This window comes from Macaca nemestrina, chromosome 1 (assembly GCF_043159975.1).
Source record: "Macaca nemestrina isolate mMacNem1 chromosome 1, mMacNem.hap1, whole genome shotgun sequence".
NCBI classification, from domain to species: Eukaryota; Metazoa; Chordata; class Mammalia; order Primates; family Cercopithecidae; genus Macaca; species Macaca nemestrina.
This window is the reverse complement of record NC_092125.1, coordinates 159,369,095-159,393,679: the sequence shown is the minus strand read 5'-3', so window position 1 is coordinate 159,393,679 and position 24,585 is coordinate 159,369,095. Positions and strand designations below refer to the sequence as shown.

The 24,585-nt window shown below is 34.8% G+C and overlaps 2 protein-coding genes across 2 annotated transcripts in view; one reads left to right on the top strand and one right to left on the bottom strand.

Annotated features, from left to right (window-relative positions):
* The window catches only part of LOC105482646 (leucine rich repeats and IQ motif containing 3), a 174,702-nt gene extending 161,894 nt beyond the window's left edge, over positions 1-12,808 (bottom strand). The window contains exon 1 of the mRNA XM_011742847.2: positions 12,602-12,808. The gene's annotated coding sequence lies outside the window, so the exon portion shown is untranslated. The remainder of the gene's footprint in view (positions 1-12,601) is intronic.
* Positions 12,809-12,832: 24 nt separating this feature from the next.
* LOC105482650 (fucose-1-phosphate guanylyltransferase) lies at positions 12,833-22,868 on the top strand. The gene is made up of 4 exons (XM_011742858.3): positions 12,833-12,964; positions 14,566-14,733; positions 16,199-16,291; positions 18,983-22,868. Exons 1-4 carry the CDS (start codon positions 12,844-12,846, stop codon positions 20,422-20,424), a joined length of 1,824 nt encoding a protein of 607 aa, XP_011741160.1. The 5' UTR covers positions 12,833-12,843; the 3' UTR covers positions 20,425-22,868.
* Positions 22,869-24,585: the final 1,717 nt, after the last annotated feature.

Sequence of the window (24,585 nt, the reverse complement as noted above, 5' to 3'; positions counted from 1 at the left end):
ACAGTCTATTTCTTTATGAAGATAATATCTTCTTCCTGGCATTTATTTTCAGGGATTCTCAACAGTACTATTAATCAAATATAGTTAGTAATGTCTATAGATTCATCCACCAGGAATAATTTTTTATTTTAAACCTTCTGCATGAATGCTGTCTATATGTCATTTGAACATGCCAATGAACTACTAATGGTATTATTCCAAAGTGGAGTTTTTTCTATTTTCCTTACTGATCTCAGATACACTGGATAATTTTCCAAAATGAGAGGTTCTACTCTTATGTGAGACATTCAAATGTTAGCTATTAGATGAATATCCTTGCTAGTAGCTTTGTGAAATTAACAAATGCTGTTATAATGAACATGATAAAATAACATTGTCCTTTCCCACCAAAATTCTTAAATATGTCCAAACATTTTTCTACATAAAATGAGTAATATATAATAAGGGAACTGGTTTGATTGGCACTCTTGCCTCACCTGAAAGTTTCCTGTCAATAAGACATAGAGTTTGAGGAAGAAACGAAATATTGGTTCACACAAACCAAATTTGGGATAATGCTCACGATATTACTTAATTCAATGCGTTTTTTTCCATTTTGTACAACAGTCTGCTTTTCAGTTTCAATCAAAAAGATTAGAAAAAGAATTGTAAGAATTAAGTACTAGTTAATTAAGGACATATTAAATTCAAATTTGAGATCTTTTTGATATTACTTAATGTAATGTCTTGTCCCCCATTTTGTTCAACTGCCTACTTTTTAGCTTTAATCATTGACTATTATAAGCAAAAAAAAAAAAAAAAGTCACTAATCATCAGGAAAATGTAAATTAAAACCTTACTTCTGCAAGAATGGCCATAAATAAAAAGTCAAAAAACAATAGATGCTGTCATGGATGTGGTGAAAAGGGAATACCGCTAGTGGGAATGTAAACAAGTATAACCACTATGGAAAATAGTACGGAAATTCCTTAGGGAACTAAAGGTGGAACTACCATTTGATCCAGCAGTCCCACTACTGGGTATCTATCCAAAGGAAAAGAATTCATTATATTAAAAAAGACACATGCACACACGTTTATAGCAGCACAACTCACAATTGCAAAGATAAGGAACAAACCTAAGTACCCATCAACCAATTAATGGATAAAGAAAATATGATACACACACACACACACACACACACACACACACCATGGAATACTACTCAGCCACAAAAAGGAACAAAACAAAACAATGTCTTCTGCAGCAACTTGGATGGAGCCTAGAAAGCTATTATTCAAAGTGAAGTAACTCAGGAATGGAAAATCAAATATCGTTAAGTTCTCACATATAAGTGTGAGCTAAGCTGTGAGGATGCAAAGGCCTAAGAATGATATAATGTACTTTGAGGACTCAAGGGTGAAGGTTGGGAGGGTCGTGAGGGATAGAAGACTACATACTGGATACAGTGTATACTGGTTGGGTGACAGGTACACTCAAATCTCAGAAATCACCACTAAAGAACCTATCCATGTAACAAAATACTACCTGTACCCCAACAACTACTGAATTAAAAATTAAAAAACAACAAAAAAATAGTCAAAAAATAACAGATGCTGGTGAGGTTGTGGGGAAAAAGGAATGCTTATACATTGTTGGTGGGAGTGTAAATTAGTTCAACCATTGTGGAAGACAGTGTGGCAATTTCCCAAAGACCTAAAAACAGAAATAACATTTGACCCAGCAATCCAATTACTGGGTACATACCTAAAGCAATAATAATTGTTCTATTATAAAGATACATGCATACATATGTTCACTGTACCACTATTCACAATAGCAAAGACATGGAATCAACCTAAATGCCCATATATGGTAGACTGGATACAGAAAATGTGGTACATTTACACCATGGAATACTATACAGCCATAAAAAAGAATGAGATCATGTCCTTTACAGGAACACGGATAAAGCTGGAGGACATTATCCTTAGCAAAAAAAAAAAAAAAAAAAAAATGCAGGGATAGAAAAACCAAATACTGCATTTTCTCCCTTATATGTGGAAGCTAAATGATGAAAACATATGGACACATAAAAGGGAACAACACACTGGGGCCTACTGAAGGGTGGAGAGTGGGAGGAGAGAGAGGATTAAGAAAAATAACTAATGAGTACTAGGCTTAACACCTAGGTGACTAAATCACTTGTACAACACACTACACTGAAACAAGTTTACCTATGTAACAAACCTGTACATCTCTCCCTGAACTTAAAGCAAAAATTAAAAAAAATCCAAACTATTAAGAACCCTCACTTCTTAGTTAATAAAATATGCTAACCAGCTATCTTAGGATGTCACACTTCTCTCTCAGTGTAACCTTCTTTGGCAAATCATTGCCTAGTCATTATTTAGACTCTGATTCCATCCCCTCATCCCCACATCCCAAATTTAGTGATTATATATTTATATGTGTTATTATTTAATGGCCCTGTTTTCCAATAAATTATATGTACCCTGTGAACAGAAAAGTTGTTTTACGGTTAGGTGGTTTTTTCAAATTTTTGCATAGGACCTGACATAGAACTAAGTCAGATTTCAATAAATGTCTGTTTCATAGACATGTCTATCTTTTCCTTTCCTCAGAGAAATAGCAAACTATGGGGAAGGAACCTTTAAAAGACTTCTAAGTACAAATGACAAAGTCTCTCCCATTTCAGTAGAAATCTATTGGACATTCCTTTATTTTTAATTATCCACAGCTAATACTCAATGTCTTGCAAAACAACAACAAAAAAAGGTTTATTTTTCAGCTATTTATGTACTGTAACAAATCACTCCAAAATTTATTGGCTTAAAATAACCACCATTTTGTTATTCTGAAGATTTTGTGTATTCACTAAGTTGAAGTAAGCAGTTCTCCAACTGACAGTGGCTGAAGCATGAGTCAGTTCACTCCTCCAGTGAACTGCTGGAAGGTTAGGTTCAGCTGGGATACTGAGATGAACCAGCCTTTCTTTCCATACTGTCTCAGGACCTCTCTATCTTGAACTGTCCTCTCTATGTCATCTATCCATGTGTGTCTGAAATAGGGGAGCCAGACTTTCTACATGCTTAACGGCTCCCAAAGCATAAAAGCAGAACCTGTCAGACTTCCTAAGGCTTAGGTTCAATGGAAGCATCCCCTCAGCCACATTCTACTGGTTACAACAAGTTCATTTTATTTTTCAAGCACCCTACAAACTAAGTACAGAAAAAGGAAATGAAATATAAGTTGTTCTGAGGTTGGTGATCTCAAGGAAGTTATGTATCCTGTACCTCAGTTTCCTCCTCTGTAAAAAGAAGATAATAATAACAGCCCATAGAATTGTTATGAGGACTAAATGAGTCAACATAAAGGGTATAGAACAGTGTTTGGCACTTAATGATATGGTTTGGCTATTTCCCCACCCAAATCTCATCTTAATTGTAGCTCCCAGAATTTCCACTTGCTGTGGGAGAGACCCAGTGGAGATTAATTGAATGATGGTGGCAGTTTTCTCCATACCGTTCTTGTGGTAGTGAATAAGTCTCATAAGAGCTGATGGTTTTACAAGGGGAAACCCCTTTTGCTTAGTTCTCATTCTCTCTTGTCTGCTGCCGTGTAAGATGTGCCTTCCACCTTCTACCATGATTCTGAGGCCTCCCCAGCCACAAGGAACTGTGAGTCCACTAAACCTCTTTTTCTTTATAAATAACCTGGTGATGAGTGTGTCTTTATCAGCAGCACAAAAACAGATTAATACGGTAAGCACTACAAAATTAATTGAATGCTTAGTTTCATTAACAATTCAAGATAAAATATATGCTTCAAAAAGTGTATCAAAGCACCTGCAATTTCCAGTATGGCATGTAAGGAGCTTGGAAGTAGTCACTCCATCCTAATAACACATTAAAAAGCTGAACAAACTGAAAATCAACAACTCTTCTTAGCTACACAAAAGAAGTAAGATCATAGGGTAAACTGCTGACCCCAAAACTGTAGCAACAGACAGGCAGTACAGAAACTCATCAGGAACAGACACACAGATGTCAGGGGTGTTGGAAATATCAGACTGGAAATTGAAAACAACTAGGATTAATATGCTAATGGCTCTAACAGAAAAAGTAGGTAACATACAAGAACAGATGGATAACGGAGGTAGAGAGATAGATATTCTAAGAAACAATAAAAAAGAAATGGTAGAGACCAAAAACATTGTAACAGAAATGAAGAATACCTTTGAAGGGCTCATTAGCAGACTGGAAGTGACTGATAAAAGAATCTCTGACTTTGAGGATATGCCAACAAAAACATTCAAAACTAAAAACCAAAGAGAAAAAAAAGACTGAAAAAAATGAGTAATATTCTAGAAGTGTGGGACTTCTAAAGGTGTAACATATGTGTAATGAAAATGCCAAAAAAGGAAAAATAGAAAGGAATAAAAGCAGTATTTAAAACAATAATGAATGAGAATTTACAATAACATCGGACACTAAGCCACAGATTCAAGAAACTCAGAGAACATCATGTAGGATAAATATAAGAAAAAAAAAAATCACACCTAGGCATTTAATACACAAATTTCAAAAAATCAAAAGTTAAAAAAAAATCTTGGAAAAAGCCAAATAATTTCTTTAAAATCTTACTTATAAAGGATCACAGATAATAACTACATTTGACTTATCAGAAACCATGCAGGCAGAAGACAGTGGAGTGAAATATTTAAAGTGTCAAGAGAAAAAAAAACTCACTGACTTAGAATTTATAAGGGGAAAACCCTTTCACTTGGTTCTCATTTTCTCTTGTCTGCCACCATGTAAGATGTGCCTTCCACCTCCTGCCATGATTCTGAGGCCTCCCCAGACACATGGAATTGTGAGTCCACTAGACCTCTTTTTCTTCATAAATTACCGAGTGTTGGGTGTGTCTTTATCAGTAGCATGAAAACAGACTAATACAGTAAGTTCTACAAAATTAATTGAATGCCTAGTTCCATTAACAATTCAAGATAAAATACATGCTTCAAAAACTATATCAAGGGACACTGTATTGTGCAAAATTATTCTTTAGAAGTGAAAAAGAAATAAATTCTGTTAGACAAATATTGAAGTAATTTGTTGTTGGTAGACCTGCCTTGTAAGAAATATTAAAAGAAGGTCTGAGAGAAGAAAAATGATATAGGTCAGATACTCATATCTATGGTAAGAAAGTGTTGGGAAAGGAACAAGAAAAATGATATAGGTCAGATACTCATATCTATGGTAAGAAAGTGTTGGGAAAGGAACAAGTGAGGATAAAATAAAATTCTCTTATTTTTCTTATTCTTAGTTGAATAATTTGTCCAAAATAATAATAGAAACTAGTTTTATTTTAATTCATCCAACAACAGTAGAATATACATTCTTTTCAAGCTCACATGGAGGATTCATTCACCAAGACAGACCACATTCTGGGCCATAAAACATGTCTTATCAAATTCAAAAGAACAGAAGCCATGCAACATCTTCTCTCAAACTACAATAGAATTAAACTAGATAACAGTTTAGTTTATTGATAAAACAGCTGGAAAATTCCAAATACTTAGGAGATTTATAAACAACACACTTCTAAGTAACACATAGGTAAATAAAAATTTAAAGATATTTTGAACTAATAAAAATAAAATGTAAAATTTAGCAAAATTTGTAGGATATAGTAAAAGCAGTGCTTAAAAGGAAATTCATAGCACGGAATACATATACTAGAAAAGAGCAAAGATCTAAAATGAATCATCTAAGATGCCATTTCTAGAACTTGAAAAAGAAGAGCAAATTTAATCCAAAGTAAATAGGAGAAAAGTAATAAATATATTAAGTTAGTTTTCAAGAAAATTGTAATTCTTAATTACAATCGCCAATATTTTCGGGGGGGGGGATATTTTATCATTATCTCATTCCAGAAGACTCCATAAAGATCTATAGTCTCTCTAAAACATAAATACTTTACTCAGATTATATGTAGGTTCTTCTATAATATAAAGCATCTAACCATCAACCTGTAGTTCAGATCTTTAGTGAAGAGTAGGGAGGTCTTTCCATATACTCTCTGTGGTTACTTTTACCATGCAATAATAAATCTTACTCCAAAATATATCCTTTCTTTATTTGTTAGGACATTCAGAGTTAATTTTTTCCCAACTTTTATTTTAGAATCAGGGAGTACATGTGCAGGTTTGTTACAAAAGTATATTGCATAATGTTGCAGTTTGGAGTATGAATGAATTTGTCACCCAAGAAGTAAGCATAGTACCCAACAGGTAGTTTTTTTTTTTTCAATTCTTACCTGTCGTCCTCTCTCCCAATTCTTGTATTCCTCTCCAATACCAAATCTTATCCAAGGTGTCTGAAAACATATTTTTCAGTTCCTCTTAACTGATTTTTGTTTTATATGTATTCAATATTTTAAACTCTTCTCAACTGGTTTCTTTTTAGTTGATGTGATATGAACACTAATTTAGTCTTATAAGCAGTCTTCCCCATATACTATACTAATTTATATTCATTTTCTCTATTAATATTCACCTCTGCCAACAAAATGTACTTGCCAGTATATAAACAAACTTAATATTTTACAAATTACAAAATAGAACATAGTAATACCTGGTTATTGCTATTAAAAGGAAAGATTAACATGATTAATAAATTACAGAAATAAGTTTTTTATTAGAAAATTAGTGTTCTATATTCAGAATATAATGTATGTGTCAGTTATTCATATTATTCAGCTACATATTCTGTCAAACTTTCCAATCATTTTGGAAAAGTGGAGATTTTTCATATTTTAACTACCACATGCAGCATTTCAGTTTTGTTTCTCATTATTTATTTATACTGTACATCTAAAAACTGGAATAACTCAAATGAGCAGGCCCCAGAGCATATCCCCTGAATCATATCATTGCAGCTATGGGCCCATATGATTCTACTGCCTACCAAGGGAAGCTAAAAACCACTGCAATTGATATATCCTCCTCTACCAAGTTAAAAGCCCCTTACCACTTGTTGCAAATTTCAAATATGCACATAGAGGAGGAATCTAGTCACTTTTGTTCATTTTAGACTTTGATAATTTTATAACTATTTTGTGAAATGTATATACACATCTGTAAATTATCAAGTTCAAATAATAATATAATGTTCAAAGGCAAATTAAGTATAGCAACACATTACAGAAAGTATCAAAGCTCCAACTACAGTTTCAAAGAAATTCTGCAGTTAAAAATAAATCAGTACCATTATCAGTAAACCTTTCCTTAGTTTATATCAACTAAAGTACTAATTTTAAAATTATCATACATTTTAATCACACTATATAAACCATTTCTATAAAATAAAATGCCTATCAGTTATACCTCATCTTTGCTCCCAACTTTGACGGCAAACACATTAAGTATAACTATACAAGGTTATAACTCATGAATATATCTAAATTAAATATTAAGAAGTAAAAAATATTTATTTTGTATATTTATTTCTTTTCCAAATGTGATATATAATAAATATTGAAAAGAAAATTTTCAAAGCCTTTGCTGAGTGTACCTTTAGACTTAAAACTTATTCGCTGAACCTTTTAGGTACTAGGAAGACAGATCATCATTATTTTAAGTAATATATTAAAATACTAGATTTGATGGTCTACATGAAAGTAATTTATTTTATAAGCATGAACTATAATATTAAATGGAAATCTGAATACTGGACTCTAGAATTATCACAACAGCTGTTAAGATACCTGCATATAAGACCGGGCGCAGTGGCTCACGCCTGTAATCCCAGCACTTTGGGAGGCCAAGGCGGGCGGATCACAAGGTCAGGAGATCGAGACCATCCTGGCTAACGTGGTGAAACCCTGTCTCTACTAAAAATACAAAAAATTTAGCTGGGCACAGTGGCGGGCGCCTGTAGTCCCAGCTGCTCAGGAGGCTGAGGCAGGAGAATGGCGTGAACCCCTGGGAGGTGGAGCTTGCAGTGAGCCGAGATCACGCCACTGTACTCCAGCCTGGGGACAGAGCGAGACTCCGTCTCAAAAAAAAAAAAAAAAAAAAGATATCTGCATATAAAATCAAATCATAAAAAAAAAATTAAAAGCTTCAGTTTTTAGAAAATCTAATTGTAAGGATTCTAATCGGTAATATTTTATACATATTGTGATTACAAACTTTATTTTTAGTTTAGAATGTCTGCAATATATTAACCTCTTCTCTATTAACAAAATAAAGAAATTATATCTTTAAAATACTCTTTATTTTGATAACAGATTTGTTAAGTAATGACTATTTTAATAAAGAATTGTCATAGGCCAGTGCAGTGACTCATGCCCGTATAATCCCAGAACTTTGAGAGGGCAACACAAGAGAATGAATGAGTCCAGGAGTGAGCTATGATCTGCCACTGCACTCCAGCCTGGGTGAAAGGTTGTCTCTAAAAATAAAAATCCTGTCTCTAAAAATATAAAAGAATTGCCATGATTTTATATCACAGAAAAAATATATTTTAAAAGTTAAGAAGGGGAGAGTCTAGTAGAACAGTCAGACCAGTACATGTGTCCTGGAAAATGAACACAGAATACAGTGCATTTTTAAGTTAATATAAATAACCTTGATAGCACAAAACATATTTTCATGGCATATTCTGTATGTTTTCAAATGACATGAAAAGTCATTCAGAACAAGGAATCAGAATTCATTTGTAATTATAACTTTTTTATTTAAATGTATTGGCTTTTTAAATTTTAGAAAGTTACATACTTCTGTTCAGAAAAAAAGCTTTTGTGAGACACCATTTTTCAGTTTGTATTTTTATTCCAATTTGGAAACTGCAAAAGCATAAACCTAAAAAACTAAAAGGTGGTGAGCCAGAAGATGGATATTAAACAGTCAAAATTAATAAAAACATTCACAGAAAATAATCTGCACAAAAATCATAACCTCTTAATAAGGAAATTAGCACAACAAATATTTCTTCTAGCCCAAAACACTCCTTGGTTAGTTTTCACAGAACAGATTTTGTATCTCCTAAAATTAACCCATTAATACCTTTCTCTTAAGTGCCATAAATATTGTATTACATTAATTAAAATTTAATTCTTGACTCTACTAATTTATAGTCTTCAAGTACTTGCCCTCTCCCTGTCCCTTTCCCCTCCCCGAAACCTCATGTTGGTATTTGGACAAAGTAGATTATGATTACACTACTGGGGAACTCCATTTGGAAAAAAAAAAATTCCACAAAATACTAAGAGAGGAAGTATAATAAAAGTTCAAGGGTGGGACAATGTTTCCTTGCACTACGGAAAGTTGAGGGGTATGAGGGTTCCTCCAACAGGGCATAGTGAGAAAAAAAATATTTAAGAAATAAGTTGAGAACAGGCTAGCTGAGTAAATAAATTCAAATAAAACAAACTGCAAAAAGAGAATTTTTGCTTTTGTTGCATGTCAGGAAGGGTAGCAGGAGGAAACAGTGGTTAAACACAGCCATGAAGCACAAGGACTGGAAACTAGTACAGTCCTAGGTTGGCCTGACCACAGCATGCACTATGAGCTCCACAGTACATAATCCAGGACCCTATTCATTTGGCTTCAACTTCCTCCTATAAAGAAGGGGGGGAAATTAAAACATGCTTCTCTATAATTTCCACACAACAGTCATAGTTATGTCTGTAGAAATAAAAAAAACAATGTAACTGGCATTAACTGTAAATGGGTTAGAAGGCATTTTAATGGGGGGATGAAAATGTTCTAAACCTGTACCTCAATAAAGTTATTTTAAAAAATCTATCTCATTCTTCCTTATGGCAGCTCTTCAGATACTCTCTACTATCCTCCAAGAAATAAAAAGCCCAAATGCCTCCATAGAATATAATTTTTCAATTTATTATAGTCTAGTATGTTCAATGTCTTTTTAAAAATGTGGAATCCAAAACTAAATAGATTATTTCCTGTGTGTTCGATTTGTGCAGAATTAATGGGCTTACAGCTTGGCTGGACTGATATATTTTACTTTGGTAAAATAATATTCTGATAAACAGAAAATATTCTGATAAATGGAAAAACTCTGTGGTGAATACTCTAGTAAAATAATACTCTAGTAGCTTAAGATGTTAAACAATCATATCGCACTGTTTTATTATTTTGAATATGAACTTAAATAAAATCTCTAGACTTTTTTGGCCCCCAACAATCAACTGCCATGGAAATATACTCCTACTCATATATACAGTGTTTTTTTCTTTTTTTTTTTGAGACGGAGTCTCCCTCTGTCGCCCAGGCTGGAGTGCAGTGGCCGGATCTCAGCTCACTGCAAGCTCCGCCTCCCGGGTTCACGCCATTCTCCTGCCTCAGCCTCCCGAGTAGTTGGGACTACAGGCGCCCGCCACCACGCCCGGCTAGTTTTTTTGTATTTTTTAGTAGAGACGGGGTTTCACCGTGTTAGCCAGGATGGTCTCGATCTCCTGACCTCGTGATCCGCCCGTCTCGGCCTCCCAAAGTGCTGGGATTACAGGCTTGAGCCACCGCGCCCGGCTTATATACAGTGTTTTTTAGTTTTTTTACTTAAAAATTAACATTAACGAAAATTTGAGAAAAGAAAGAGAACAGAACCCATAGCCGATAATATGGTATATTTATTTCCAGCAAATTTTGATTGCATGATATAGTCATATTGAGAAAAAATAATTTCCCATTTCTATGGCCATCTTTCCCAGATCCAAGAAATACTCTATTTAATATTCTGTATGACACCATCCCAGATCCAAGAAATACTCTATTTAATATTCTGAATGATAGAATCTAACACATCACTCCGTTTGTCTCCTTACAACTGTTACCACTGGATTTTTTTATTTGGTTACTTCTTGTTTATTTCACCTTATTAGAATGTACAGACCCCAGACATACAGGCTCTGCTGACCTTCATTCCCTTGGGACCTCACCTAGTTCCACAGTTAAAATTATTTCTATCTTCTTGCTGACAATTCTTAAAATTGTATCTCCAGCCCAGACCTCTTTCCTGAATTCTAGACTCATATGTATAATGCAGACATATACACACACAAACTTCCCTTACGTATTCACTGCACACACATATGTCTGTTTATTCCACATGTCCAAAATCAAATTCTGGACTCTATTACCCCAACAATCTTCCTCAGTCAGAAACTTACCCATCTTAATTGATGGCCATCCCAAGGCAGTCATTTTGATTCCTCTTTTTCTCTTACAGTCCACACCCATTAATTCCATCAGCATATTTTATTGTTTTTGTCTTAAAAATACATCCAGAATCTGACCAACTTCTCACCATCCCCACTGCTGCCATCCTGGTCAAGCCTTCACCAACTCTCACCTGCATTATTGCAGTAGCCTCCAAGCAAGTCTCCCTGCTTCTATCATTGCCTCATCCCCCATTATAATCTATTCTCGTATCTCTGAGTGATCTCTTTAAACATAAGGCACATCACTTCAAAACCCTGCAATGGTTTTGTTTCCCTTACGAGTAAAACCCAAAATTCTTTCTATGGCCCTTTGTTCCCTCTCTGACCTTCTCTCGCTACTTTCTCTTTTGGTTAAAAAACGGTGTCTTACTGAAGAACATTTAGAAAATACAGAGACTCTCACTCAAGTCTCTGTATTTTCTAAATGTTCTTCAGTAAGACACCGTTTTTTAATTAATGAAAAGTTTTAAATGACAAAACTATGAAAGAGTAATCTAATCTGCCATTTTATCCACATGCTTCCACTATTAGAACACGATTGTATAACAAGTCTGAGAAGAAAAACTAAGTAAATTTATGGTGCCCTGAATGCCTACGTACCTAATGAAGACCTTGATACAGACAAATCTTCTCAAAAAATCAAACGGTATGATGAAATAGCACAATTTCTGGGTTTGGGATTGAAATATATTTCTTACATCTTTTATTACTAATTGTGATAGCTTGACTAAGTCACTATTCTCTGATTCAGTTTTCTTCTGTGTAAAGATGAAGTGCTCTGTAAAACTAATAAACCTGGTGTTCTACAACAGGAACACCTCTACATAGCTACCCAAAATACACCTAAAAAGACCGACTTATTTCTAAGAATGCTATTGAATATTCTAGATTAATCTGCATATACAAAAGAATGACAGAAAATAAACCAAAATATCAAAAATATTTGGAGCCTGGTTGCGGACTGAATTTTATACAATTTCCAAAGACACTATCTGAGAGGCTGTCGTGTGTAGCCTACCAAGAAAAAAACAGAGGGGTGGGGTGGCTCACTCTCTAGGAACCACAAACTTAAGGTTCCTAAAAAGAACAGATTTTAAATACTCAGACTGTGTACATATCATGACCCAGGGTTGGGGGCAGATGGCTCCAGATGACCTGGGGTGGCGGGGGGGAAAGGACAGATGGGGGAGATCTTCCATCAGGATCTCCTGGGGAACTGCTCCAGGCTGAAACAAATCACCAGTTAGGACGAATCGCCTTCGATGTGAAAGTTGGGAAACTAGACTGTAGTTTTGCCTTATCCTTAGCGGGTCGGTTCTAACAATTTTGTAACCCAACCTGAACCACTCACCGGGTCAACTGGGCCGCAAGCCCTTATGAGTTGGAGACAAGTGGCCCAGACCCAACACAGTCAGACAAATCGCTGGGTGGCCATCTGCTCCTGAGACCGTTGCTAGAGAAACAAGACGAGATCCAGGTTCACCACATCAGGTTTTCCGGGAGCCAGCCAAGGCGCTCCGGGGCGTGGTTACGTGAGCGACGCACGGAGGGGGCGGGCCAGAAATAACCGGACCGCGCCGCACCCCAGGGCGCATGCGTGCTGTGCAGCGCGGTCTCAGGGAAGGTGGGGCTATGGCAGCTGCTAGGGACCCTCCGGAAGTATCGCTGCGAGAAGCCACCCAGCGAAAATTGCGGAGGTTTTCCGAGCTGAGAGGTACCAGAGAAGGCATCCGAGTTCTCCTGGGCAATGCAGAGGGAGGGTGCTTTTGCGTGCCAGGAAGTTTGTTGGACTGTCACTTCCCGTCTGCTTCTCATCTGCAGGCCTATGACGCCCCCCAGGAGTAGCTAGCTAATAATCCTTTTCAGTTTTTATTTATTCTTTTCACTGTCCCTGCTTGACATGCTTGTTGCTTATTCTTAGTAGTACAGATATTAAAATGAGGGCGGAGGAAGAAGAAGAAAGAAAATCTGGTGAAGTTATGCATTGATTAGCTCATTAATAAAAGTTACTTTAAATAAATCTAAAAGATATTAAGCACAGTATTTTGACCTTTATGAGTAGATCCCAACCCCCTAATGTAAACTTCACTGTTTACATTACATTCATCTACTTCTGTAATGTAAACGTTTGTTGAGGGAGTAACAGAGCATGGAGGAATTATAGATTAAAAATTAAAAGGAAGAAATGTGTTATCAAAAAATTGGCTATGCCACTTAATCCCCGTACAACTGGCTAATAAAAGTGGTTACTGATGCAGTGACTGCTTAAAAAATACTGGGACTAATACTTGGATAACAGTAAAATATTCAGGACTATTAGATTCTAGCTGACAGGTTCTGTTTGTTAACTAATTAAAACGCTAAATCATTTTGTTTACCAATAAAGAGATTCCAACTGTCTACTAAAAGTGCAGACTGTCTTTTAAAGATGTCATCAGAGAGTTGGGACTTTCTGTTATCCAGAATTTTATGTTCTAACAGCCTATGTAAGTTTGCATGGTTTATCTTAAAGTAATAGAAAATAAAGTACCCACATTTATAAACAGCAACATTGATGGAATGGATCTTTGAGTTGTCTTTTCTTTTCTTTTTTTTTTTGAGACGCAGTCTCGGTCTGTCCCCCAGGCTGGAGTGCAGTGGCTCTATCTCGGCTCACTGCAAGCTCCACCTCCCGAGTTCACGCCATTCTCCTGCCTCAGCCTCCCAAGTAGCTGGGACTACAGGCACTCGCCACCACGCCCGACTAATTTTTTTATTTTTAGTAGAGACAGGGTTTCACCGTGTTAGCTGGGATGGTCTCCATCGCCTGACCTCGTGATCTGCCCGCCTCGGCCTCCCAAAGTGCTGGGATTACAGGCGTGAGCCACCGCTCCTGGCCTGGGTTGTGTCTGTCTCAGTCACCTAACACTAAGTGTCCCTGATAAGTAAGAATTGATTTGCAACACTGGAGATTTGTTTGTCTCCTCTTCTTATTGAAGAATTGAGGCAATAGTCTTTGGCAAGTTAAAAGTCGCTCTCTTAATCAAGAAACATTGTATCGTTCAGCATTTATAATTAAATTGTATTGTAGACCATAAAAGGAGGGAGTGATCTAAAAGAGAGAAAACAAAGGAACTTGTGAACAGTCCTCATTGTAACTATTTTGAATCATACTAATGCACCACTGATTATTCCCTAACTCTCAAAAGCCAAAGATACATTTTGGAAGATGGTAATAGATGTTACCTTCTTTTTCTTCTTTCTAAGTAGGCAAACCTGTGGCAACTAGAAAATTCTAATAATTTTTCTTGTCATTTGCTTGCCTTTTCCAAATAGGCAAACTGGTAGCACCTGGAGAATTCTGGGACATAGTTGCAATAACAGCGGCTGATGAAAAACAGGAACTTGCTTACAACCACCAGCTGTCAGAAAAGCTGAAAAGAAAGGAGTTACCCCTTGGAGTTCAGTATCACGTTTTTGTAGATCCTGCTGGAGCCAAAATTGGTATGTGCTTTATGGTCAGATTTATAATGTAGGTCCTAAGCGGAATAATCATTGAAGAAAAGCTTTTCTGTGACTTACAGTGTATAAGCTGCGTATCTCTACCCACAGCTTTATAAACTTTAAAATTTGAACGTAAATTCACTTTTTTTAGAAAGATAAAAGGAATAGCAACTGTTCTTACCCATTATGACTTACCTTGAAAAACTTCCAGAATGTTACTTAAAAGATAATTTTATCAGTTTTTATGAAATTTACACTACTCAGATAGGAATACTCCTTTGGACCTTATCAGTAGAGCTCTTAAGGTCCTCTCCACTCCAAAGTTCCTCCAGCAGTTTACATGAAGAAAGCAAAGTAGTAGGAAAAAATACTGTTGGCCTTTTGAGGACATAATGCAAAAGAACACTGTCACATGGCTTAAATCATAATACACATATTTGAAAACCCTAGTTTAGGTCAACTTTGCCCTTTGACCTTCCATTGCAAATAGAAATAAATGCTGTTTTTCTGAAGGCTATTTTCTATGTGATACTTAAAGTTGAAGCCCCTTGATACCAGAGATAGGATATCTGTAAATGACATTAGCATTATTCTAATTAGCCAATGTTATTTTAATCCTTACAACTGTGAGGTCAGTACTCTTATTATTTCTTTTTTTTTTTTTTTTTGAAATGGAGTCTTGCTCTGTTGCCCAGACTGGAGTGCAGTGGCGATCTTGGCTCACTGCAAGCTCCGCCTCCTGGGTTCATGCCAGTCTCCTGCCTCAGCCTCCCAAGTAGCTGGGACTACAGGCGCCTGCCACCACGACCGGCTAATTTTTTGTTTGTTTGTTTTAGTAGAGACGACGGGGTTTCACCATGTTAACCAGAATGGTCTCGATCCCCTAACCTCAACATCCACCCGCCTTGGCCTCCCAAAGTGCTGGGATTACAGGCATGATATTATTTCCGTAGATGAGAATCTGAGGTACTGAGAGTTAGATAACTGGCCCAAGATAACTAGTGTGGTAGTTATATTTAATTTTTTTTTTGGGAATTCAAGTTCTAAAAATCTTTTTTTCAAAAGGAACTCTAACTCGTGTTGTTCATTGTGTCATTTGGGAGAATTATTTAAATGGGCTTTGTGATTTGTAACTCTGTATGAATGCTTATGTTTATCAGTCTTCTAATGTTACAGATTGTGTAATATATTTCTTCTTTCTTATAATTACTATTTTGGGGAAAATATTACCTCATCATTTATTACTGAGGGTTGTTGTCTGGGTTTCGTTGCTAATTTATTGATTGGTTATTTGCTATGAGACGTTTTTAATTTTGTTCTATTGCCAATACCTTTGGTGTCCATCTATTTAATTATAACTGAAAGGCAAATCCTCAAGGTTTTATAACACCTAAATTTACCATCATGACAAAGTTTTAGTAGGTTTCTATTAAATAAATTGTGCTTTTTTAACTTTGTTTTTAAGGAAATGGAGGATCAACACTTTGTGCCCTTCAACGTTTGGAAAAGCTATATGGAGATAAATGGAATTCTTTTATCATCCTATTGATTCACTCTGGTAATGTTATACTTTACTAATTTACATTTTCTTTTTAGTCTTCCACCTTTAATACTTTAGAGACTTTTTTCTGTCTTGCAAACACTTTCCTTCTCTTCTAAAAAAACTTTGAAGTTATTCTGCTTTGAAAACAAATATTTTATGATGTTCATTTTTTTTTTTAGGTTGTAAGTAGTATAGTGGTTTTCACAAATTTTACTCATAAAATTGGAGATCACATATATTGTCAACATTTTATGAATATTGTTTTCTTTTGGGTATGTATATAGAAAATTACTTTCCTAAGACAACTCATTCAAATATGAATAGTTCTCAGGAATGCTTTAGTGGGGATTTTTCTTTTACATTTAATTTACATTTTAAGTTCCAGGGTACATGTGCAGGTTTGTTGCATAGGTAAACGCGTACCATGGTTGTTTGCTGCACCTATCAACCCCATCACCTAGGTATTAAGCCAGTATGCATTAGCTATTTTACCTAATGCTCTTTCGCCCTTAATGGGGATTCTTGCTTTGAGGGAAGGCTGGTTTAACACGGTCATTACTAGACTTTTGCCAGTACTTTTTATCTTGCATTTTTGTGTGATTATTGGTAGCCAGAGGCCACAATGCTTAAAAATAAAAGGAAAATGTGACAGTATACGGAATGAACAAGTAAATATGTAAGAGAGAAATCACACACATAAAATAAGACATTTTAAAACAGAAAAGTAGGAAGGACATAGCCTCACAATAAAGAATAGCTTTTTAAATTGAATACATTTAGTTGTGGGAAAATTTTGGTTACATGAAAACCTTTGTTGTTTTTCTCTGTATGTTAAGGGATTAATGAAAACTGTCATGAACCGACACCAGTCCAGGGACAGGTATTTTAGAATTGTTTGTCTACATGGCTTCCAAAGCACTTTCTCATTCTTATGATTTACATACAAAACAATGATTCTTTGTAAAGATGATGTCAAAGTAAAGCATCCAAGTTCTGGTTTGAAGACTAAAAATGTGTAAAAAAAATCTAATTTACAATTTTATTTAATAAAATAATTATTATTATCAGTTTAGTAAAAATTTAGATACCAGGAAATGCATAGATTTTTGTTTGTTTGTTTGTTTGTTTTTTGGAAATAGATAATTCTTAGTACTAAACTTTACTATTGACTGGTCTTTGGAAAAAGAAAAAATAGAAAGTTATTAGCTGCCTTTTGTTGAACAATATACTGTGTGCTGCCAAGTGCTTTACATGTATTATTGATCTTCAGTAATAAATTAACCTTAGCTTACTATAACATTTTTACTTTATAAACTTCTTAATTTTTTTAACTTTTTGACTCTATTGTAATAACACTCAGCTTAAAACACAAACACTGTACAGCCGTACAAAAATATTTTCTTTATATCATTAGGGTTTATTCCGTTGTTTTTATTTTTACCTTTTAAACTTTTTGGTTAGAAATGATGACACAAAAATAGTGTAGGCTTAGGCCTACACTGGGTCAGGATCATCAGTATCACTGTCTTCTACCTCTGTAGTCCTACTAGAGTTCAGGAGCTGTCATCTCCTGTAACAATGCTGCCTTCTGAAATACCTGCTGAAGGACCTGCCAGAGGCCATTGTATTTTTAACCTTTTTTGGTATGTATCATATGAATTTATTCTAAAATAACAATGAAAAGTATAGTATAGTAAACACAAAAACCAGTAAAATAGTCATTTATTACCAAGTATTGTATACTGTACATAATTTTATGTTCTATAGTTTAGTAAACTGGCAGCACAGTAGGTTTGTTTATACCAGCATCACCACAAACACTTGAGTGGTGCATTATGCTAGGACTTTACAATGGCTCCAACATCACTAGGTAATAGGAATTTTTCAGCTCCATTATAATCTTGTGGGACAACCTATATATATGCTGTCCATCTTTGAGCGAAATGTTGTAAAGAAGCAAATGACTGTATTTTAGCATTAGTATATTAGTTTTCTATAATTTTATTTTCTGTGAAGTAGATTCTTAATTAGAAGTCTAAACATGGTTGAAATTTGTTGTTTAAAATGTAGATACAGTCTGGGCGCAGTGACTCACGCCTGTAATCCCAGCACTTTGGGAGGCCGAGGCGGGTAGATCACCTGAGGTCAGGAGTTTGAGACCAGCCTGGCCAACATGGTGAAACTTCATCTCTACTAAAAAGACAAAAATTAGCCAGGCATAGTGGCAGGCGCCTGTAATCCCAGCTACTTGGGAGGCTGAGACAGGAGAATCACTTGAACCTGGGACACAGAGGTTGTGGTGAGCCAAGATCGCGCCACTACTCTCCAGCCTGGGTGACAGAGTAAGACTTCATCTCAGAAAAAAAGAAAAAAAATGTAGATACAACATCATGTTTTGGACCATGGTCCTTCTTGTTTGTTATACATGTAATTCAAAACATTTCACAGATTCTACGGTATACTTAAATTTTTTCCTGACCTATACTTTTTAAAATTGTGTTATATCACATGGCAACAAGAGAATTTCTCTTTGAATTTTTAATCTGGATTTCATTATTCTTTCCTGATTTATAGTAACACATGGTATATATTAAATATCTTTAAATATATTTTGATTTGTAACTTACAGGTTATTAAACCCTGGGTTTTGAAAATTTTATAAACAATACTACATTTTTAAATGGTTATTTTGTTTTAATTTTATAGGTGGCTACAGTCAACGACTTCCAAATGCAAGTGCTCTGGGAAAAATTTTCACTGCTTTACCTCTTGGTAACCCCATTTATCAGATGCTAGAATTAAAACTAGCCATGTACATTGATTTCCCCTTACATATGAATCCTGGAATTTTGGTAACCTGTGCAGATGATATTGAACTTTATAGTATTGGAGAATTTGAGTTTATTAGGTTTGACAAACCTGGCTTTACCGCTTTAGCTCATCCTTCTACTTTGACAATAGGTACCACACATGGAGTATTTGTCTTAGATCCTTTTGATGATTTAAAACATAGAGACCTTGAATACAGATCTTGCCATCGTTTTCTTCATAAGCCCAGCATAGAAAAGATGTATCAATTTAATGCTGTGTGTAGACCTGGAATTTTTTGTCAACAGGACTTTGCTGGGGGTGACATCGCCGATCTTAAAGTAGACTCTGACTATGTCTACACAGATAGCCTATTTTATATGGATCATAAATCAGCAAAAATGTTACTTGCTTTTTATGAAAAAATAGGCACACTGGGCTGTGAAATAGATGCCTATGGTGACTTTTTACAGGCTTTAGGACCTGGAGCAACTGTGGAGTACACCAGAAACACATCAAATGTCGTTAAAGAAGGGTCAGAGTTGGTAGAAATGAGGCAGAGAATATTTCATCTTCTTAAAGGAACATCACTAAATGTTGTTGTTCTTAATAACTCCAAATTTTATCACATTGGAACAACCGAAGAATATTTGTTTTACTTTACCTCAGATAACAGTTTAAAGTCAGAGCTCGGCTTACAGTCCATAACTTTTAGTATCTTTCCAGATATACCAGAATGCTCTTGCAAAACATCCTGTATCATTCAAAGCATACTGGATTCAAGATGTTCTGTAGCACCTGGCTCAGTTGTGGAGTATTCTAGATTGGGGCCTGATGTTTCAGTTGGGGAAAACTGCATTATTAGTGGTTCTTATATCCTAACAAAAGCTGCCCTCCCTGCACATTCTTTTGTGTGTTCCTTAAGTTTAAAGATGAATAGATGCTTAAAGTATTCAACTATGGCATTTGGAGTGCAAGACAACTTGAAAAAGAGTGTGAAAACATTGTCAGATATAAAGTTACTTCAATTCTTTGGAGTCTGTTTCCTGTCATGCTTAGATGTTTGGAATCTTAAAGTTACAGAGGAACTGTTCTCTGGTAACAAGACGTGTCTGAGTTTGTGGACTGCACGCATTTTCCCAGTTTGTTCTTCTTTGAGTGATTCAGTTACAACATCCCTAAAGATGTTAAATGCTGTTAAGAACAAGTCAGCATTCAGCCTGAATAGCTATAAGTTGTTGTCCATTGAAGAAATGCTTATCTACAAAGATGTAGAAGATATGATAACTTACAGGGAACAAATTTTTCTAGAAATCAGTTTAAAAAGCAATTTGATTTAGAGACATTTTAAATATTGTACACTTTGCCTTTTTGAGTAACATTACCGAGATAGGTATTTTCTGTAGGCTGTTTCACTGAACTCAATTAATGAAAATTATGTTAATGTAATTCCTGTAGCATAATAATAATAATAGCACAGAAGTACATATAAATCATTTTTGAAGAAAAATATTTCAAGACTAAGTTGAGAAAATAGATATTTTTTGGATGTGTATCAGTATTTTAGTTTTTAATAATGATTGATTTGTGGAGCACTGTTTTTTCACATAGTTTTAAAGGTAATTTTCTAAGCATATCTTTAGAATTTTTCCATCTTTTTTGAGGCTTTTGATCCAGTGAAGTTCTAAGTATTCACTGACACTTCTCTCCTCAACTGTAATTCTATTTTGAATAATAAAAATGGCATACTGTAGGATGTTCAGAGTAGTGTAGGAATACTGTAGAAATACTTTTTCAGAAACAAATCCACAGCTGACACATTCACTGAGTGCCCAATATATTGATTATTTTAGTTGATAAATAACTAGATACAAAGACCTCTGAAATTGATGATAAAATTCATATCTCATTAATTTTATCAAAATGAAACTAAAAGTACATATGTATTATACACTTGAACATGTGTTTGTGTGTCTTTAAATTTTTCCTTTATGTTCCATTCCATAGGAAAACACATACATATGCGCACAAAACTCAGTTATCTGTGGGGAAAGTGGTAGTAATAATTGAAATTCATCAATAATCATATAATTTCACTATAGACTTTACTTGTATTATCTCCTGTCAGTCCTTCTAACAAAACTGAAATTACCGAATGAACTGAATTTACTTTTCATCTTATTTTTTATCCACACACTGGTGATGCTGAGAAACAATAATTGGTCCAAATGCAGACATCAAGAAGCAGGCAGGAAAATGGAAAAACTTAGATAATACACAGATGATAAAGTTTCAAGAAAATAAAAATTGGCTGGAATCTCAAGTTATGTGTTTCTATATTGGTGTAAGCATATAAGTGAAAAGTCTTTGTACTACAGTGTAATAGAGAAAAGATTTGTCAGTGTGTGTTTTTTTTAATGAAATAACTAGTCTGTGCTACTTTATGTCAATGTAAAAATTGGTAAACTAGAAGTAAATTGTCCACAACCCTCAGTTATGATACTTGTGTTTGTGGTTTTTTTTTTTTTTCCAAAGTTTTTCCCAAGGATAAGATACAAATACATGGTAGCTATTGTTTAAAAATGATTGATTTACTTGCAGATTTTTCAGAGGATGTTATATGTTTGTCATTCACTAAATGTTCAGAATTGTAGTTTTACCAAATCTGAAGTGCCATCAATTATAAGAATCACCATTATTTTATGTTCCATTAAGAAAAACACAATAAAACATGACACAATGCTTTGTTACTTGAAATTTTCATATTTATTGGAGATCTCTTTTAGTTGTTTTTAAATACAGATTTTTATTTAACCCTCTTGCATATACATATCAAATAACAAAAAAGTGAAATATTGAATGAATGTACATATAAAATAACAAAAAAGTAAAATATTGAGATATCATCAAGAAATTTCTACAGCTTCACATTCAAACTCTTCAGCACTTTCAGAGCTATTGATATGCATACGTCCACCTAGTACCTTCTGTGCTTTCAGAGTTATTGGTAAGGCTGTATTTCCTGAGTGCTCTTACCACACTTATGTCTAGATTTATTTTTTACCTAACTGCAGACCCACACTCCTGCAAGTTTTGATACCCTTCTGTTTGACAAAACTCAGTTTCACTTTTGCTTCAGTTTAATCACAGGTCCTTAGAAGATCGGACCTGTGATTGATTTGTCACAAATTGATGGTCATATTAACATGTTAATATTAAAATTATTGTTTGGTAAACCAGAAGTGACCATCTGAAGCCCTCAAATATGGTATTTGTGTGTTTATTTTTTCTTTTTCAAGATTCTTTTTAAAGAAAATATATGATAGCTGTTGTTTAACATTTATTTACTTACAGCGTGTTCAGAGGATGTTATGTGTTTATTAAGTGCTCACTACTGTATTTTACCTAATCTGAATTTTAACCATAATCCTGCACAATGCATGGACTCCAGTTGCTTTGAAATGGTTCTGTTCAAAGGAGTTATCAAGGTCTCTTGCTCTGAGATGTATTGCTTGGTGTATAGTAGCACACACATACCACCAATAGTGTACCTAATTCAACTGAAATGACAGTCATATACACAGATATGACCAAGTTCACATGTGAGCAAGTAACAACTCCATGACTATTGCTGCCTGACTAATAGCTATTATACTATCATTTGTAAGGCACATTCTGTTTTCTGGGATGTCGAAATGTGGAGAAAAAAAGATGAATTAGGAAATGATTCTAACCTAAATGTGTGTTTTAATAAAAGGATCTAGGCAAAAAAAAAAAAAAAAAAGTAAGTCACTCCTAAATTTAATCCCTGAATGTAGTGTACATGATGAGAGAGAAGTATATTTTTGATAAGAAGTGACTAAATTTTGTAACAATCTTAATTTTTCAGGCTTTTCATTTAGTCTCCCAATAAAGAATCGTTTTTTTTCTGAATTTTATCAGCAATAGAAAAATAAGACCTAAATGGATAAGTTTGAAATTAAACATTTTATCTCATTTTATAAATTTTATTTTTATAAAATCATGGCACTTACATCGTATACTCAGGTGTGTCAAATCCTGCTATTGTTTGTAACTATAATCCATAAACTTATTGATGGTTTATTAACTGTCAACAAGGGCATGAGAAAAATTCAACATTTGGTAATAATCTTTTACCTTAGGCATTTATTCTCTAAGCAAAGCAGAAATAAAAGATATGTATCACTATCTACTGATTGAAATAAAGCTTTAAAAATCCAAGTGATACTCTGAAATCGTCAAAAGTTTGATGGCATGAATCCAGGATTAATTCCCACAACCCCGGATGATCTAGACATCTTCCGTAGCTACGCAGTACTCCTAATGTTAAGATTACCAAATTCAGCAATAAAGCCAAAATCAAAACCACCTGTTGTCACATATAGCTGTTAAGTAAACTACACAAAATCAGAGTTGCTGTTTACATACATCATGATGCCTTCTGGACTTGAGCACCTTGGAGGCTCAGGATTAAGGCACCTCAGTCTAGCCTAGCAGAATTACAATGGAGAGAAGCGAAAACTCATTAGTAGCTCAAAACCAGCTAAAGGATTTCAGATGCTCTTTTCCTTGTTCATCTAAATCAAGTCTTCATCTGTGTCAAGAACTAAATTGTTAAAGACCTTTTTAATTTGCTTAGTGCAAGAAAAATAATAGCAACCATATATCTAGTTAACTTGAGTCTTCTGTGCCTCTCAATTTTGTTTAGACAAAGCCTATTTCTATTGAGGTTGAGAAACACAATTCTAATACTTAATAAAATTATTAACATTCCTTGCATTTAACTTCATCATATTTTCCTTCCTCCAATAATAGTGTGCCAAATTCTGTAACATAATCACATTCTTCATGCTCCCATTTATCTGTATATACAGAAACTTCTGCTTAGGTTTTTTTTATACATAATGAAAGTCTAGTCATACCAGTTTGGTTGAAGAATACTAGTTCTGTCCCTGGAAGAGCTGTCTACATGAGCCATAACAAACTGAACTTGCCACGTCATTCAAACTTGCCAATTTGGCTGTAGTTTAGTAGACGACAACTTTGGGTCAGGTTAATATTTGGGGAAATGGAATAATAAAAGCTGCTGATTTTCCTACTGTATTGATACTTGGAGGATTGGAGGTGTAGAGGGAAGATGCCGGTAAATGAGTGACTATTATCAACTACCTGCACATCAACTTGATTGTTGACACTTATGTCTAAAGATGTTCATCCCAAGAGTATTATTGTGCATGCAAGTAACTGATTGATACTAACAGAGTTAACATTTTATTTTGGGCTGCTTGGATAATAGTCTATCTTTTTGAATCCTCTGGCTGCAGGAATCTCTTAGCCATCGCACATATAAATTTCAACCATTCACACAGAGCAATTCATTTCTGATTGCTATAGACTAGTGCAATCCATCTGCTAGTGTCATTTCCTAGCTATCTGTGCCAGAATTATACTCCTTCAATTGTGCTTCAGTGCATTTCTGA

What these genes read in the sequence shown, in the direction of transcription:
- LOC105482650 (XM_011742858.3), top strand. Translation starts at nt 12,844, where the DNA reads ATGCGTGCTGTGCAGCGCGGTCTCAGGGAAGGTGGGGCTATGGCAGCT. An exon ending in GAGGTTTTCCGAGCTGAGAG is followed by an intron (nt 12,965 to 14,565) that starts GTACCAGAGAAG and finishes TTTTCCAAATAG; the next exon opens with GCAAACTGGTAGCACCTGGA. An exon ending in TCCTGCTGGAGCCAAAATTG is followed by an intron (nt 14,734 to 16,198) that starts GTATGTGCTTTA and finishes TTTGTTTTTAAG; the next exon opens with GAAATGGAGGATCAACACTT.